Source organism: Dicentrarchus labrax, unplaced genomic scaffold (assembly GCF_905237075.1).
Source record: "Dicentrarchus labrax unplaced genomic scaffold, dlabrax2021, whole genome shotgun sequence".
Taxonomy (NCBI): Eukaryota; Metazoa; Chordata; class Actinopteri; family Moronidae; genus Dicentrarchus; species Dicentrarchus labrax.
The window spans coordinates 3070-19105 of NW_026136861.1; the positions used below are offsets into that span (position 1 = coordinate 3070).

Genomic DNA, 16036 nt, shown 5'->3' on the forward strand with positions numbered 1-16036 from the left:
AAGTGTAAAGTAATTGAGAACTTCTGTAAACATAATGTAACAACAGTGCACATATTTATTCATTTATTTAAACAATTAGGAATTACAGTTATATTTTTTAGTCTTACAGGTGGCAGAGAAATCCATTTTCACTGACTCAGTCAATCATTACATGAGAACCATTTGATTTGGAATATTTACAGTATATTATCGATTCTGCACGTTTTAAAACTACATAAAAAAGACAAAAAACAGACGAAGTCATGCAGTCGGTCTCGCTGTGCACTCTCTCTCCTTCTTTATTATTTCTTCATCTGAAAAAAAAACCAGAACATAAATCAATTAAATATATTATATTAATTTGTCAAAGTTGCACAGTTTGCTTGACCACTTCAATCTGAGTTCCCCCAGCTCTTCTATACAGTCGATACTTGTGGCCAGCAGATTCACTGCAGGCGACTAATGTTTTATAACAATTATATTAACTGTTGGGCTGGATGATTGGTTCATTTTAATAACATTTCTTAAGAACTTCAAAACAAACTTATTAGTATGACAAGCTTCATCCTCATGCAGGGACAGCTTCACTATTGTTGATGTGTTAAATAAAGATGCTATCTGTAATGTGTTTAATTCAATTAATTGTTAATATCTATGTATGTGCTGTGGAGCATTTAAAACACACAAACCAGCACATTTTCTCTGGTTGGAGACACTCTTCACTCTGCTGCTGCTAGATGTTGATCGGGCACATGTGCTGGTTGGCCGTGCTCAAATTCAGAACAGAGGCAGTGAAATGAAGTGATGCATTTTACGTCACTTTACTGTGAAACTGTGTTTATCAAAAATCAGCACAATAAAGCTGAAATATCCCAGTTGTCACATTTTTACTTTATCACGATGTTATTGGCACATAGAGTAATACACCAGCCAGAAATAATGATTTGGTGTCAATTTAACCGTTGATATATTGCTGATAATCAGTTTAGATTGTTCTGGTTTTTGTCTCTTTTGTCAGGTTTTATAAATGGATGCATTCATTTGCATTACTGCATAAAACTGTCTTTTATGTTTGTGATTTTTATTGTTTACCCGACTGAGCTTTATTTGATCAAACTGTTTACTTATTTTCAGTGAATATATAAATTCTGTATTATATCCTACAGAGGTTTTAGTATGACTGAAATGCAGAACAGGCCTGCATGTTTACCTTGGACCAGGCTGAATATCATGTTATAGAAGAGAGAGGATATGAAGAGGAATATGAAAGAGGAGGCTGTGGACCACAGACTGTGAACTCATCCTCTTCATCTGTGCAGCTCAGAGCACAACTCAGTTCTGACTCTGATCAAAATCTAAGAAGAGGAAGGTATAGGTGGTTAGATGAGAGGTGTGTGTGTGTCTAAACACAGGTTTTTATTAAGATAACTGATATACGTTTGTCTCCTTTAAATAGTGCTCATAAACTGGAATCGAGCATTATTCACTCTTTGATCACACGTCTTGTGTGGACATTTCTCCAGTTGAACAGTGGAAGAGAACAGTATACAGAGTCACTGTATACTGTTTTCAGCTTGTTTTAAAATACTGAAGTAATTCATGAACATGTAACACAAGGGTCCCCATGCAACATTTATTTGAAACAGTCAGCACACTTCTCAAGCTGTTAAACATTGTGACAAAGACAGATTGAAACACAAACAGTCATGACAAACAAAACTAAACTGACATGTTGACTCTGATTATTTCTTACAATCACAAAGATCTGATGACATCACAGAGTGCACAGGTTCCCATGACAGAGAGTACACACAATGACGGAACAACACATCAGCACAAAATACCACATTTAAAGCTCAATGTACTATTTGTCACATTCAAGGGAGTTACCCTGGGCCTTAGACACAGCTCGTGATTTCATGGACGAATTGCTGCCAGCAACCCAGACGTGGCAATTAAACACGTTCCCAGGGGTCTCCCACTTTGCCTTGGTTGGGGTGTAAACACTTGTTACTAAGTAGCCATCCTTGGTCTTCTGTGGGGAAGTTAATGCCATCCTCATAGATGCCAGGGGTTTTTTCAATGTTTTCTGACCAGGCGATGTAGGAATCCTGCAGCACAGGACTGAAGACCAGACACACCAGACTGACCTCAGCTTCTTTATTGACTTCTTCTGGTAGAACGTGGACTGTCACTTTTGTCTTACTTACATCTGAAAGAGATACTCAGTTTACCAGTCCATATATAATCTTTATGTTTGCTGTATATAGCTAATGAAATGTTTGTATGTGTAGGTTGGCTACCTCCCCAGACTTACAGAATACTGTTCTGCCAATAAGTCTCCATCAGTCAGAAACATACCCCTTTGTGGACAGTGAGATCTTGAACAACTGTAGTCATGTCTTCTCTAGCAGCAGAACAGCGCACTTTGTTGACTCCCTGCCACTCAGTGCGATTACGACTCATTGTGCTGGTTTTGCTGTGCTGATCACCATCGGACGATACTCGTGATTCTATATTTTCTGCCACAGTTTGTCCATCAATTTGCCAAGTGATTTGGATTTCATTTACAATGGACTCGTCTTGTCCAGTGACGATGCACTCCAACTTTGCCTCGTTGTTACTGAAAATTTCTTTGGCACTTGGTTGGTTCAGTGTCACTGTGACAGTAGCTACAGAAAAGAGAACAACAGAGAAAACCATTTCTTAACATCTGATTAATACAAGAGTAAAAACTCTCATACAGTGTTCTATTACTTTATGTCACTAACTATGACTACTAGCTGAGTTACAGTACAACAGTATTATGTTATGACTGTAGAAGTACCTTTAGAGGCAATCTTTTTATATTGTTTTCCTCTGTGCGTCGCCACACACGTGTAAACAGCTTTACTGTCCCAGTCTGTGTTCTTGACCTTCAGGACACTGACAGCTGAATATAGATCTCCAGTTAATACAGGGTCCCAGTTAGTGCCAGCTACATCGTTCTGATTCTTTTTCCAATTGATTGTCAAGTCTTTTGGAAGAAAATCTTCAACTGTACACATCAGGGCCTGAGAGTCTCCCCTTGGCACTGATACCAAAGTTACCTTTGGAGGGTCCCCTAAGCAGGTGGAAGAAAGAGCAGATCAGCACATCAGTCTGTAATTATTAATTCTAGAATTTTTAGAGATTAGAATTTACTGGCAATTGCAGGCTTATTATGTAATTATTCATCAGTTATCATTACCATTAACTTTTCTTTAATACATTTAGTTTAAAAAAATTAATGTGTAAACATGCTATATTTAAATCAACTCCATTTATAAATGACTGATCATAAGTCTTACGTGGCTTCACGATATCAGCCTGTGCGTTTCCTGCTGCATGTGTCGCGACACATTATTGTATAATTATTTAAGTCACACCAGTAGTACTGGCACGTGCAGGTATATAAGTCACAGGTGTGCATGATCACTCTGGTTTTTACTTGATCCACATCTGATTTTGAGCAAGCTTGAGGTGGAGGGACACTCTTTTCACACAGAGAACAACGGTTGCAACGCAACCCACAGGACGGCCAGATGTTGCATGCTGCTATTCTTTGCACAGGTGCTACCTGAAGCCTCACTGGCCCTGCAAGATGCCAAGGCTTAGTGACTACAGGGTTAAAAGGGCCACTCAAGCCAGACACCAGATGCAAGGATAGATCTAAGTTTGTGAATCTGAGTTCTATATTTAGTGCTGCGCACTTTTGTGAAATATAATCTTTTTCTTTTTCATTGGTCCAAAGAAAAGTTCTCTGTGGGAAGTCTTGTGCAATAAAATCAACAGTGATTTCATCTCGATTCGCGGAGTTGCACTGAACAAACGTCAGAGCAGTTTCGTTCAAAGTGGAGATTTTTAGTTTAAGTTTTGCATCATAAATACACACATACATTAGATGTTCAGTTTCTCATTTAAAAGCAAATGATTTGTTGAATTAAATGTCAGAATGTTAACGTTCATTACACATTGTTGAAAATGTCATTCTTTTTTACATTTATCACTTCTAATATTACAAATATATTCATAATAATAATAATAATAATAATAATAATAATAATAATAATAATAATAATGAAGACTGTGACTAAAAAATCATAATTGCAAACATCAAAAACACCCCTCATTGTAGGAGGATTTAAATGGTTTACCAATTGAAACGTAAATCATTCTTTACCATTTCTAAGGAACAAAACACAATTTAGCTTAAAAATATTTCCGATATATTTTTAACAGTAACTATTGAAGCTGTCACCATATCAGATTTTCACTACACAATTGTCATAGCCAAAATTATTTACATAATAACGATATTATCATGATATCTATAGAGAATCTGAGAAAAAAGCTACAACTCAAATTCATCTTTAACTTTTTTTGTGTGTTTTGTCTCTTTTTGTGGCCAATAAATTAAACTCAAAGTACCAGTGTAGGGAGGAGGTAGACATAATCTGATATAAATCTACTAAAGTGAATAAAAAGAACAGTTACACTGAGTATAAATCGGAAAGAGAGAATGGAAAGCAATATAAGACATTTAGGAGGTGCTGGATTATTCATCATACATATATTATTAAGGTGATATCATTATTTCATTAATTAATTGTGATGGTTATCATCAATACTGGTGTATCACAACATCCCTAACTTATAAAGGAATAATTCATTGATAAATAATAATATTATAAATAAAAGAAAGAAAATTGTCTTTGGGAAGAATTAAAAACCACTATATATGAAAGCGATTCCTCCAAAAACTAAAATAGATGATTAACAATTGAACCTACAGTGAAAATACTGTCCTTTAAAAGACACTTTCTCCTGTGGTATTTTAAAGAGAAACTACACACGATATAAAAGTGTGTACTTAATTATGTCCCTGTTCAGTGTTCAGTTGTTTCATTAAAATGCATACTGAACCTGTATTTAAACACACTAATAAAATGTAATTTGCTATGTTTTAATTGACTTCCTATATAAAAATGCAGGTACAATAAGGTACATAATCAATATCCACAGTTATAAATTATTATTTTTAAATTATGTGAATATAAGGATGCAGACATTCATCAGGTGCAATTAATATCCAAATGAATAAAATGTAAGATAAAAAAATAAACCCTCCTGCATTAAGTGATAATAACAAAGAATTATTTTTTCAAAGGCTTTCTAAGAAACAGCTGCATTAAAAACATCTGTCGGCTCTGTTTTCTAGTTATTGTCAAATATCACTATAAACCTGAATAACACTATTAGTTAAACTTCTTTGCCAATAATCAGAATAATCACATTTTAAAAAGTAAAATAAAAATATGATGTTTAACAGTGACTTACCTGAAGATACTGTGACCTGAGTCCCACGACCCCAGTAGTCGAAATAATCACAGTGCTACATCTCCACTCACTGCTTGAACAAAAACCTGATGTACCACAAAAGGTGTTAAAAACTCATTAAGTGTTTGAAATACACATAAATCCCGGCCAGTATGACACCCTGGTGTCCTGCTGTGTGATGTGCTTTGTATTGATTCTTAATCAGTAATTCAATTTAAAATTTATTTGACGGTAACATTTACATCTTTGCGCTAACTGTGACTTTTAACTACTAATTAACTAATGTTTAATGACTAATTTGCTTATTAAAATAGATGAACACAGTAGTTACCTCAAGTTGAAACTAGAAATATTTTGTCCTGTCCTTTTCTTCCATCACAAGAATGTCAGAGTGTAAGACTATAGCTCTTAGGTTTTTGTATGGATCTAGATCACAGTGACCATCCCAATCCATCACAGTGATAAACCCTAATACAAAAACCAAATGCTGCACTGGAGACTCTGGGGACCTGTACTGTCAGCAGTGGGTAAGAATAATACAAAACTCAAATTATAATATAACAAAATATGTTTTATGTTATAAATTGGCAAATTTGCATTTTGCATCATACTCATAGTTCAATAAGTGTATCTTTGTTTTTATGTATTTTTTAAAAACTATTAATATATCACTTCTCCAATGAAACACCAAGCAACTAAATGGGGTAACACTTTATAATGAGTACACACTATTAAGCATTAGTTAAGCATGAATAAATACTGAATTCATCATTTATAACGCATGAATACACATTAGTATGTAGTTTATAAACACAGTTAAAAATGTTTTATTCATCATTGATAAGCACATTAGTTATGGATTAGTAAATACTGAATCCATCATTTATAAAGCATGATTCTGCTGTAAATAGTCATTACTATGTGGTTTATAATCACAGTTATAAATGTTTTACTCTTCATTGTACTGTACATTTCTGCATGCACTTGCACATCCAATATTCAGACATGTATTAATGATTAGTGACTGTGTTAGCAGATGTTCTATAAAACTCACAACAAATTCATTTTCTAATGGTGGCCTATAAACAGTGATTAATGCAGGAATTCACAGTTACAAAGCACTTACTACTCGTTAATTAAGTATTTTGCACGAGCTCATCTAAAGTGAGCACTATCTATGGCTTATTAAGCATTTACAAATGAGATATAAAGGCTGACAATGCCTCAAGACTCACAAAATGTTCAGTTATCTTAACAGACGAAGGAGAGACACAACACAAAGGGATATAGAACATATTGTATTGATATTTATTGCAACTTCCCAACATATTGTATGAAGACGAACAAGGGTGGTTTATGAACACATGCTATTGTTGTGATCTTATCTGTTTGGGACTCTCAGAAGTTTCTGACAGTGCAGCCAAGGGGAGCATGGAGAAGCACATTGGAGACGGCGGCCGTCAGCGGCTCTAGAGGAGAGTATGTGTCTTTGTTTGGTAGCACACATTATGGTTGAAAGATAACGTTAGCTTGTCACTTGACACTAACGACTAACGTTACTAACGTTACTAATGTTACTAACGTTACTAACGTTACCGACCCGCCCGCGGTGGCTAAGCCGACCTGCCGCTGCTAGGCCCTCACCTCGCCCGGCTAGACGAGACTAGACTAGGTCGGCTTAGCCACCGCGGGGCGGGTCGGTTAGTCGGGGAGCGAGAGCAAACACCTGCAGCTGCTGACAAGCTAACGTTATCTTTGTGTGCTACCAAACAAAGACACATACTCTCCACTAGAGCCGCTGACGGCCGCTGACTCCAATGTGCTTCTCCATGCTCCCCTTGGCTGCACTGTCAGAAACTTCTGAGAGTTAACGTAAATATGACGTAACATCCCGCTCTCTGCACGTCATCACGTTGATGACGTGCAGAGAGCGGGAGCTCAACGTACACGTCCCAAACAGATAAGATCACAACAATAGCATGTGTTCATAAACCACCCTTGTTCGTCTTCATACAATATGTTGGGAAGTTGCAATAAATATCAATACAATATGTTCTATATCCCTTTGTGTTGTTTCTCTCCTTCGTCTGTTAAGATAACTGAACATTTTGTGAGTCTGGAGGCATTGTCAGCCTTTATATCTCATTTGTAAATGCTTAATAAGCCATAGATAGTGCTCACTTTAGATAAGCTCATGCAAAATACTTAATTAACGAGTAGTAAGTGCTTTGTAACTGTGAATTCCTGCATTAATCACTGTTTATAGGCCATCATTAGAAAATGAATTTGTTGTGGGTTTTATAGAACATCTGCTAACACAGTCACTAATCATTAATACATGTCTGAATAGTGGATGCAAGTGCATGCAGAAATGTACAGTACAATGAAGAGTAAAACATTTATAACTGTGATTATAAACCACATAGTAATGACTATTTACAGCAGAATCATGCTTTATAAATGATGGATTCAGTATTTACTAATCCATAACTAATGTGCTTATCAATGATGAATAAAACGTTTTTAACTGTGTTTATAAACTACATACTAATGTGTATTCATGCGTTATAAATGATGAATTCAGTATTTATTCATGCTTAACTAATGCTTAATAGTGTGTACTCATTATAAAGTGTTAGCCTAAATGGTGGTTACCATATTTTATTCAAGACTATAATTATATATATAAATTGATACATATAATAAAACTGTGGCATCATAATCTGTTATATTGTTATTTTTAAGCTATTCTTTGAACAAGAATAACAGTATTTTGGAAATATTTTGGAACATATTTGAGACGTTTTGTAGCTTTTAAACTTGGAAAAAGAGATTCAAAGACAAAAACAATAAATGATCAAATTACTGACATAATGCTGTTTTAATGTCGATAAATGCAACTACATAACAAACATAAAACATAAAAGCAATGACGAATGTTTAAATCAAAAACAAAACAGTTTTACATTTAATCAGTTAATCAGCCATCAGTCTGCAGTCTACAGTGAGTCAAGAAAGACGAAGGAAATGTTTTGTTGTTGTCTCTTATCTGTCCAAATCTGTTTATTGAAATGCTGATTACAGGAACAATCTTCCTAATCTTTACTTTTTTTACAGGGACCAGGAGTTATTGAACAGCATGATAGAGTTCACTGAGATCCAGGAAGAAATACCTGATTCCAAGAATAAAAGTGTGAAACAGTTTCACTTTCTAATGTAAAAGGAGCTCTGAAAAGACTCTATAATGGTGACATATAAGAATAATTCAGCCTTTTTACTAAATATTTTACTGCTGTTTTAATGTACTGTATCTAATATAAGTTTTCCTTTGGTGTTTGTTGTGTGACGACCCTGTGAGTGAACTCCTCGAGGAGCCTGGCAGGTGGAGTCGGGTCATCAGGAAGATTTAGCTCACCTGGTCTGGTTGCAAGACTATATAAGCTGGATGCAGTCAGCCAGTGTCTCTGCCCAGTCTCTGCTGAAACCTTACTGTTTATGGTAAATGTCCTTAATGGTTTCCAGCTGCGCACCGCTGACATGCCTGGCCGCCTTGACGACCCACTACAGATGTAAAGAATCCCTGTGGCAGCCTCATTTTAAAATCCAGAATCACAACCTAACATCATACAAGTTCTTGGTAGACTTTGCACCCTCTTATAATATCCCATTAGTCAAGCAGTGGCAGTCAGTGACACACTGTGTAAAATGCTTATGTTGACACTATTCTGAAGGCTTGAGTGTTGCTTCTGTCTGTGAAGATGTGAGTTTGCTGTATGTATGTCAGCCAATTCACGCCTGGATACATGCTGAGATGCAAATATATATGCTGTGAAAGATGAGTCTTTGAGGAAGTTTATTTGTAGCTCATCTGATGGTTTCTACAAAGTTTCACTGCCACAGGTGTGGTCCCAGAGGTGCAGAGAGAGGGCGGAAGTGACTCTCTAAAGAGGATATGTTTAGAAAGGCCAGGAAATTGAAAAACCGTCAGAGCGTAACTGATAACAGAAGTTCACGGTATGTTGACTTGATGTTGTGTTATTTTAGATGTTCTAGAGTTGTGACTCAAACGACAACAAAATCCTCAAAAGCCCTTTATGTTTGTCACAAGTCCACTATCACTCATATTCATATTCACTTTTAAAGGCTGTACAAACATCTTATCCATTGTATCATATCTATTAAAAGCAAATAGGATCAACAAAATGACCAATGTGAATAACCACAGACAGAATGTATCTATTTCTACTTCAGTAAAATCTGTTATTAATGTATCAATTAAAAGTTGATACTACACTTCACTAACACATGATAATGGAACTTAAAGTGTAAAGTAATTGAGAACTTCTGTAAACATAATGTAACAACAGTGCACATATTTATTCATTTATTTAAACAATTAGGAATTACAGTTATATTTTTTAGTCTTACAGGTTGCAGAGAAATCCATTTTCACTGACTCAGTCAATCATTACATGAGAACCATTTGATTTGGAATATTTACAGTATATTATCGATTCTGCACGTTTTTAAAACTACATAAAAAAGACAAAAAACAAACAAAGTCATGCAGTCTGTCTCACTGTGCATCTCTCTCCTTCTTTATTATTTCTTCATCTGAAAAAAAAAAACAGAACATAAATCAATTAAATATATTAATTTGTCAAAGTTGTACAGTTTGCTTGACCACTTCAATCTGGAGTTCCCCCAGCTCTTCTATACAGTCGATACTTGTGGCCAGCAGATTCACTGCACTGATGTTCTATAACAATTATATGAACTGTTGGGCTGGATGATTGGTTCATTTTAATAACATTTCTTAAGAACTTCAAAACAAACTTATTAGTATGACAAGCTTCATCCTCATGCAGGACAGCTTCACTATTGTTGATGTGTTAAATAAAGATGCTATCTGTAATGTGTTTAATTCAATTAATTGTTAATATCTATGTATGTGCTGTGGAGCATTTAAAACACACAAACCAGCACATTTTCTCTGGTTGGAGACACTCTTCACTCTGCTGCTGCTAGATGTTGATCGGGCACATGTGCTGGTTGGCCGTGCTCAACTTCAGAACAGAGGCAGTGAAATGAAGTGATGCGTTTTACGTCACTTTACTGTGAAACTGTGTTTATCAAAATCAGCACAATAAAGCTGAAATATCCCAGTTGTCACATTTTTACTTTATCACGATGTTATTGGCACATAGAGTAATACACCAGCCAGAAATAATGATTTGGTGTCAATTAACCGTTGATATATTGCTGATAATCAGTTTAAATTGTTCTGGTTTTTGTCTCTTTTGTCAGGTTTTATAAATGGATGCATTCATTTGTATTACTGCATAAAACTGTCTTTTATGTTTGTGATTTTTATTGTTTGCCTGACTGAGCTTTATTTGATCAAACTGTTTACTTATTTTCAGTGAATATATAAATTCTGTATTATATCCTACAGAGGTTTTAGTATGACTGAAATGCAGAACAGGCCTGCATGTTTACCTTGACCAGGCTGAATATCATGTTATAGAAGAGAGAGGATATGAAGAGGAATATGAAGGAGGAGGCTGTGGACCACAGACTGCTGAACTCATCCTCTTCATCTGTGCAGCTCAGAGCACAACTCAGTTCTGACTCTGGATCAAAATCTAAGAAGAGGAAGGTATAGGTGGTTAGATGAGAGGTGTGTGTGTGTGTAAACACAGGTTTTTATTAAGATAACTGATAGACGTTTGTCTCCTTTAAATAGTGCTCATAAACTGGAATCGAGCATTATTCACTCTTTGATCACACGTCTTGTGTGGACATTTCTCCAGTTGAACAGTGGAAGAGAACAGTATACAGAGTCACTGTATACTGTTTTCAGCTTGTTTTAAAATACTGAAGTAATTCATGAACATGTAACACAAGGGTCCCCATGCAACATTTATTTGAAACAGTCAGCACCCTTCTCAAGCTGTTAAACATTGTGACAAAGACAGATTGAAACACAAACAGTCATGACAAACAAAACTAAACTGACATGTTGACTCTGATTATTTCTTACAATCACAAAGACTGATGACATCACAGAGTGCACAGGTTCCCATGACAGAGAGTACACACAATGACAGAACAACACATCAGCACAAAATGCCACATTTAAAGCTCAATGTACTATTTGTCACATTCAAGGGAGTTACCCTGGGCCTTAGACACAGCTCGTGATTTCATGGACGAATTGCTGCCAGCAACCCAGACGTGGCAATTAAACACGTTCCCAGGGGTCTCCCACTTTGCCTTGGTTGGGGTGTAAACACTTGTTACTAAGTAGCCATCCTTGGTCTTCTGTGGGGGAAGTTAATGCCATCCTCATAGATGCCAGGGGTTTTTTTCAATGTATTCTGACCAGGCGATGTAGGAATCCTGAAGCACAGGACTGAAGACCAGACACACCAGACTGACCTCAGCTTCTTTATTGACTTCTTCTGGTAGAACGTGGACTGTCACTTTTGTCTTACTTACATCTGAAAGAGATACTCAGTTTACCAGTCCATATATAATCTTTATGTTTGCTGTATATAGCTAATGAAATGTTTGTATGTGTAGGTTGGCTACCTCCCCAGACTTACAGAATACTGTTCTGCCAATAAGTCTCCATCAGTCAGAAACATACCTCCTTTGTGGACAGTGAGATCTTGAACAACTGTAGTCATGTCTTCTCTAGCAGCAGAACAGCGCACTTTGTTGACTCCCTGCCACTCAGTGCGATTACGACTCATTGTGCTGGTTTTGCTGTGCTGATCACCATCGGACGATACTCGTGATTCTATATTTTCTGCCACAGTTTGTCCATCAATTTGCCAAGTGATTTGGATTTCATCTACAATGGACTTGTCTCGTCCAGTGACGATGCACTCCAACTTTGCCTCGTTGTTACTGAAAATTTCTTTGGCACTTGGTTGGTTCAGTGTCACTGTGACAGTAGCTACAGGAAAGAGAACAACAGAGAAAACCATTTCTTAACATATGATTAATACAAGAGTAAAAACTCTCATACAGTGTTCTATTACTTTATGTCTCTAACTATGACTACTAGCTGAGTTACAGTACAACAGTATTATGTTATGACTGTAGAAGTACCTTTAGAGGCAATCTTTTTATATTGTTTTCCTCTGTGCGTCGCCACACATTTGTAAACAGCATTACTGTTCCAGTCTGTGTTCTTGACCTTCAGGACACTGACAGCTGAATATACATCTCCATTTAATACAGGGTCCCAGTTAGTGCCAGCTACATCGTCCTGATTCTTTTTCCAGTTGACTGTCAAGTTGTTTGGAAAGAAATCCTCAATTGTACACACCAGGGCCTGAGAGTCTCCCCTTGGCTCTGATACCAAAGTTACCTTTGGAGGGACTGGGTCGCCTAAGCAGGTGGAAGAAAGAGCAGATCAGCACATCAGCCTGTAATTATTCATTTTAGAATTTTTTAGAGAATAGTGTAAAATACCAGACAGATGAGAGTAAACATGAGAAACATTAAGGGTATTCTGTTTGATATTATATTCCATCTCAATTTACTGGCAATCGCAGGATTGTTATGGAATTATTCATCAGTTATCATTACCATTAGCTTTTCTTTAATACATTTAGTCTAAAAAATGTAAAATGTGTAAACATGCTATATTCAAATCAACTCCATTTATAAATGACTGATCATAAGTCTTACGTGGCTTCACGATATCAGCCTGTGCGTTTCCTGCTGCATGTGTTGCGAGACATTGGAAAGTCTGCCTTGCGTCCCAGTCCTGTCTCCTCACTCGGATTTGACTGACCCCTGTATAAACGTTGTTTTTCTGTACTGCAGGGTACTGAATGAAGTCCGTCAATGGAGTCCCACCTTTGATCCATGAATAGGTCAGTGAGGAGGGTGTGAAGCCGGTGGCAAGACAGCCAAGAGTGACTGTGTCTCCACTCCCCGAACCACATTGCATTAGAGGAAATACAGTTGGTTTAATTGGAGTGCCTAAGAAAGGAAAAAAACGTGGAATTAAATATACCAAAATTCAACTCAACATAACATTTTTAACCAGGTCAACTGAGTTAATCAATAGCGTAACAAAACACAGCATTAAAGGCATTAACTTTTTAATAAGTTGAATATGGAAATTTCAAGTTCCCTCCATACACTTACCTGTAGGTTACATTATAACTGCTGTTCTCGGAGTGAAGAGACTATCTCTCCACCCAGCTACATATTACATATAACAGATGACATGGATAAATATTTAAGTCACGCCAGTAGTACTGGCACGCCAGGTATATAAGTCACAGGTGTGCATGATCACTCTGGTTTTTACTTGATCAACACCTGATTTTGAGCGAGCTCGAGGTGGACAGAGAATCTTTTCACACAGAGAACAACGGTTGCAACGTAACCCACAGGACGGCCAGATGTTGCATGCTGCTGTTCCTTGCACAGGTGCTACCTAAAGCCTCACTGGCCCTGCAAGATGCCAAGGTTTAGTGACTACAGGGTTAAAAGGGCCACTCAAGCCAGACAGCAGATGCAAGAATAGATCTGAGTTTGTGAATCTGAGTTCAATATTTAGTGCTGCGCACTTTTGTGAAATATAATCTTTCTTTTTCATTTTCTGGCATGGGTCCAAAGAAAAGTTCTCTGTGGGAAGTCTTGTGCAATAAAATCAACAGTGATTTTATCTCGATTCGCGGAGTTGCACTGAACAAAAGTCAGAGCAGTTTCGTTCAAAGTGGAGATTTTTAGTTTAAGTTTTGCATCATTAATACAGACACACATTAGATGATCAGTTTCTCATTTAAAAGCAAATGATTTGTTGAATTAAATGTCAGAATGTTAACGTTCATTACACATTGTTGAAAATGTCATTTTTTTTACATTTATGACTTCTAATACTTCAAATATATTCACAATAATAATAATAATAATAATAATAATAATAATAATAATAATAATAATAATGATGAAGACTGTGATTAAAAAAATCATAATTGTAAACACCACTCATTGTAGGAGGATTTAAACGGTTTACAAACTGAAACGTAAATCATTCTTTACCATTTTTAAGGAACAAAACACAGTTTAGCTTAAAAATCTTTCCGATATATTTTAACTGTAACAATTGAAGCTGTTGCCATATCAGATTTTAACTACACAGTTGTCATAGCCAAAATTATGTACATAATAACGATATTATCATGATATCTATAGAGAATCAGAGAAAAAAGCTACAACTCAAATTCATCTTTAACTTTTTTTGTGTGTTTTGTCTCTTTTTGTGGCCAATAAATTAAACTCAAAGAACCAGTGTAGGGAGGAGGTAGACATAAATCTACTAAAGTGAACAAAAATAACAGTTACACTGAGTATAAATCAGAGAGAGAGAATGGAAAGAAATAGAAGTCATTTAGGAGGCGCGGGATTATTCATCATACATATATTATTAAGGTGATATCATTATTTCATTAATTAATTGTGACGTTTATTATCAATATTGGTGTATCACGACACCCCTAACTTATAAAGGAATAATTGATTGTTAAATAATATTATAAATAAAAGAAATAAAATTGTCTTTGGGAAGAATTAAAAATCACTATATATGAAACGATTCCTCCAAAAACTAAAATAGATGATTAACAATTGAACCTACAGTGAAAATACTGTCCTTTAAAATACACTTTCTCCTGTGGTATTTTAAAAAGAAACTACACACGATATAAAAGTGTGTACTTAATTATGTCCCTGTTCAGTGTTCAGTTGTTTCATTAAAATGCATACTGAACCTGTATTTAAACACACTAATAAAATGTAATTTGCTATGTTTTAATTGACTTCCTATATAAAAATGCAGGTACAATAAGGTACATAATCAATATCCACAGTTATAAATTATTATTTGTAAATTATGTGAATATAAGGATGCAGACATTCATCAGAAGCAATTACAATCCAACTGAATAAAATGTAAGATAAAAACAAACCCCCTCCTGCATTAAGTGATAATAACAAAGAATTCTTTTTTCAAAGGCTTTCTAAGAAACAGCTGCATTAAAAACATCTGTCGGCTCTGTTTTCTAGTTATTGTCCAACATCAGTACAAACCTGAATAACACCATTAGTTAAACTTCTTTGCCAATAATCAGAATAATCACATTTTAAAAAGTAAAATAAAAATATGATGTTTAACAGTGACTTACCTGAAGATACTGTGACCTGAGTCCCACGACCCCAGTAGTCGAAAGCATCACAGTGCTACATCTCCACTCACTGCTTGAACAAAAACCTGATGTACCACAAAAAGGTGTTAAAACCTCATTAAGTGTTTGAAATAAACAGAAATCCTGGTCAGTATGACACCCTGGTGTCCTGCTGTGTGATGTGCTTTGTATTGATTCTAAATCAATAATTAAATTAAAAATTTACTTGATGGTAACATTTACATCTGTGCGCTAACTGTGACTTTTAACTACTAATTAACTAATGTTTAATGACTAATTTGCTTATTAAAATAGATGAACACAGTAGTTACCTCAAGTTGGAACTAGAAATATTTTGTCCTGTCCTTTTCTTCCATCACAAGAATGTCAGAGTGTAAGACTATAGCTCTTAGGTTTTTGTATGGATCTAGATCACAGTGACCACCCAGCCATCACAGTGATAAACCCTAATACAAAAACCAAAT

At 35.8% G+C, this 16036-nt stretch overlaps 1 protein-coding gene, 1 long non-coding RNA gene and 1 pseudogene across 2 annotated transcripts in view; 1 reads left to right on the forward strand and 2 right to left on the reverse strand.

Moving 5' to 3' along the window:
- The first annotated feature begins 940 nt into the window (after positions 1-940).
- LOC127360235 (uncharacterized) lies at positions 941-10685 on the forward strand. The gene is made up of 2 exons (XR_007883357.1): positions 941-997; positions 10645-10685. It is a non-coding gene; the product is annotated as an uncharacterized LOC127360235 (long non-coding RNA).
- On the reverse strand, positions 1751-16010 carry LOC127360214 (immunoglobulin heavy constant mu-like; annotated as a pseudogene).
- LOC127360230 (immunoglobulin mu heavy chain-like) overlaps positions 9709-16036 on the reverse strand; it is a 34591-nt gene continuing 28263 nt past the window's right edge. The window contains exon 10 of the mRNA XM_051394503.1: positions 9709-9951. Within this exon, the coding sequence (XP_051250463.1) occupies positions 9940-9951 (12 nt within the window). The 3' untranslated portion in view covers positions 9709-9939. The remainder of the gene's footprint in view (positions 9952-16036) is intronic.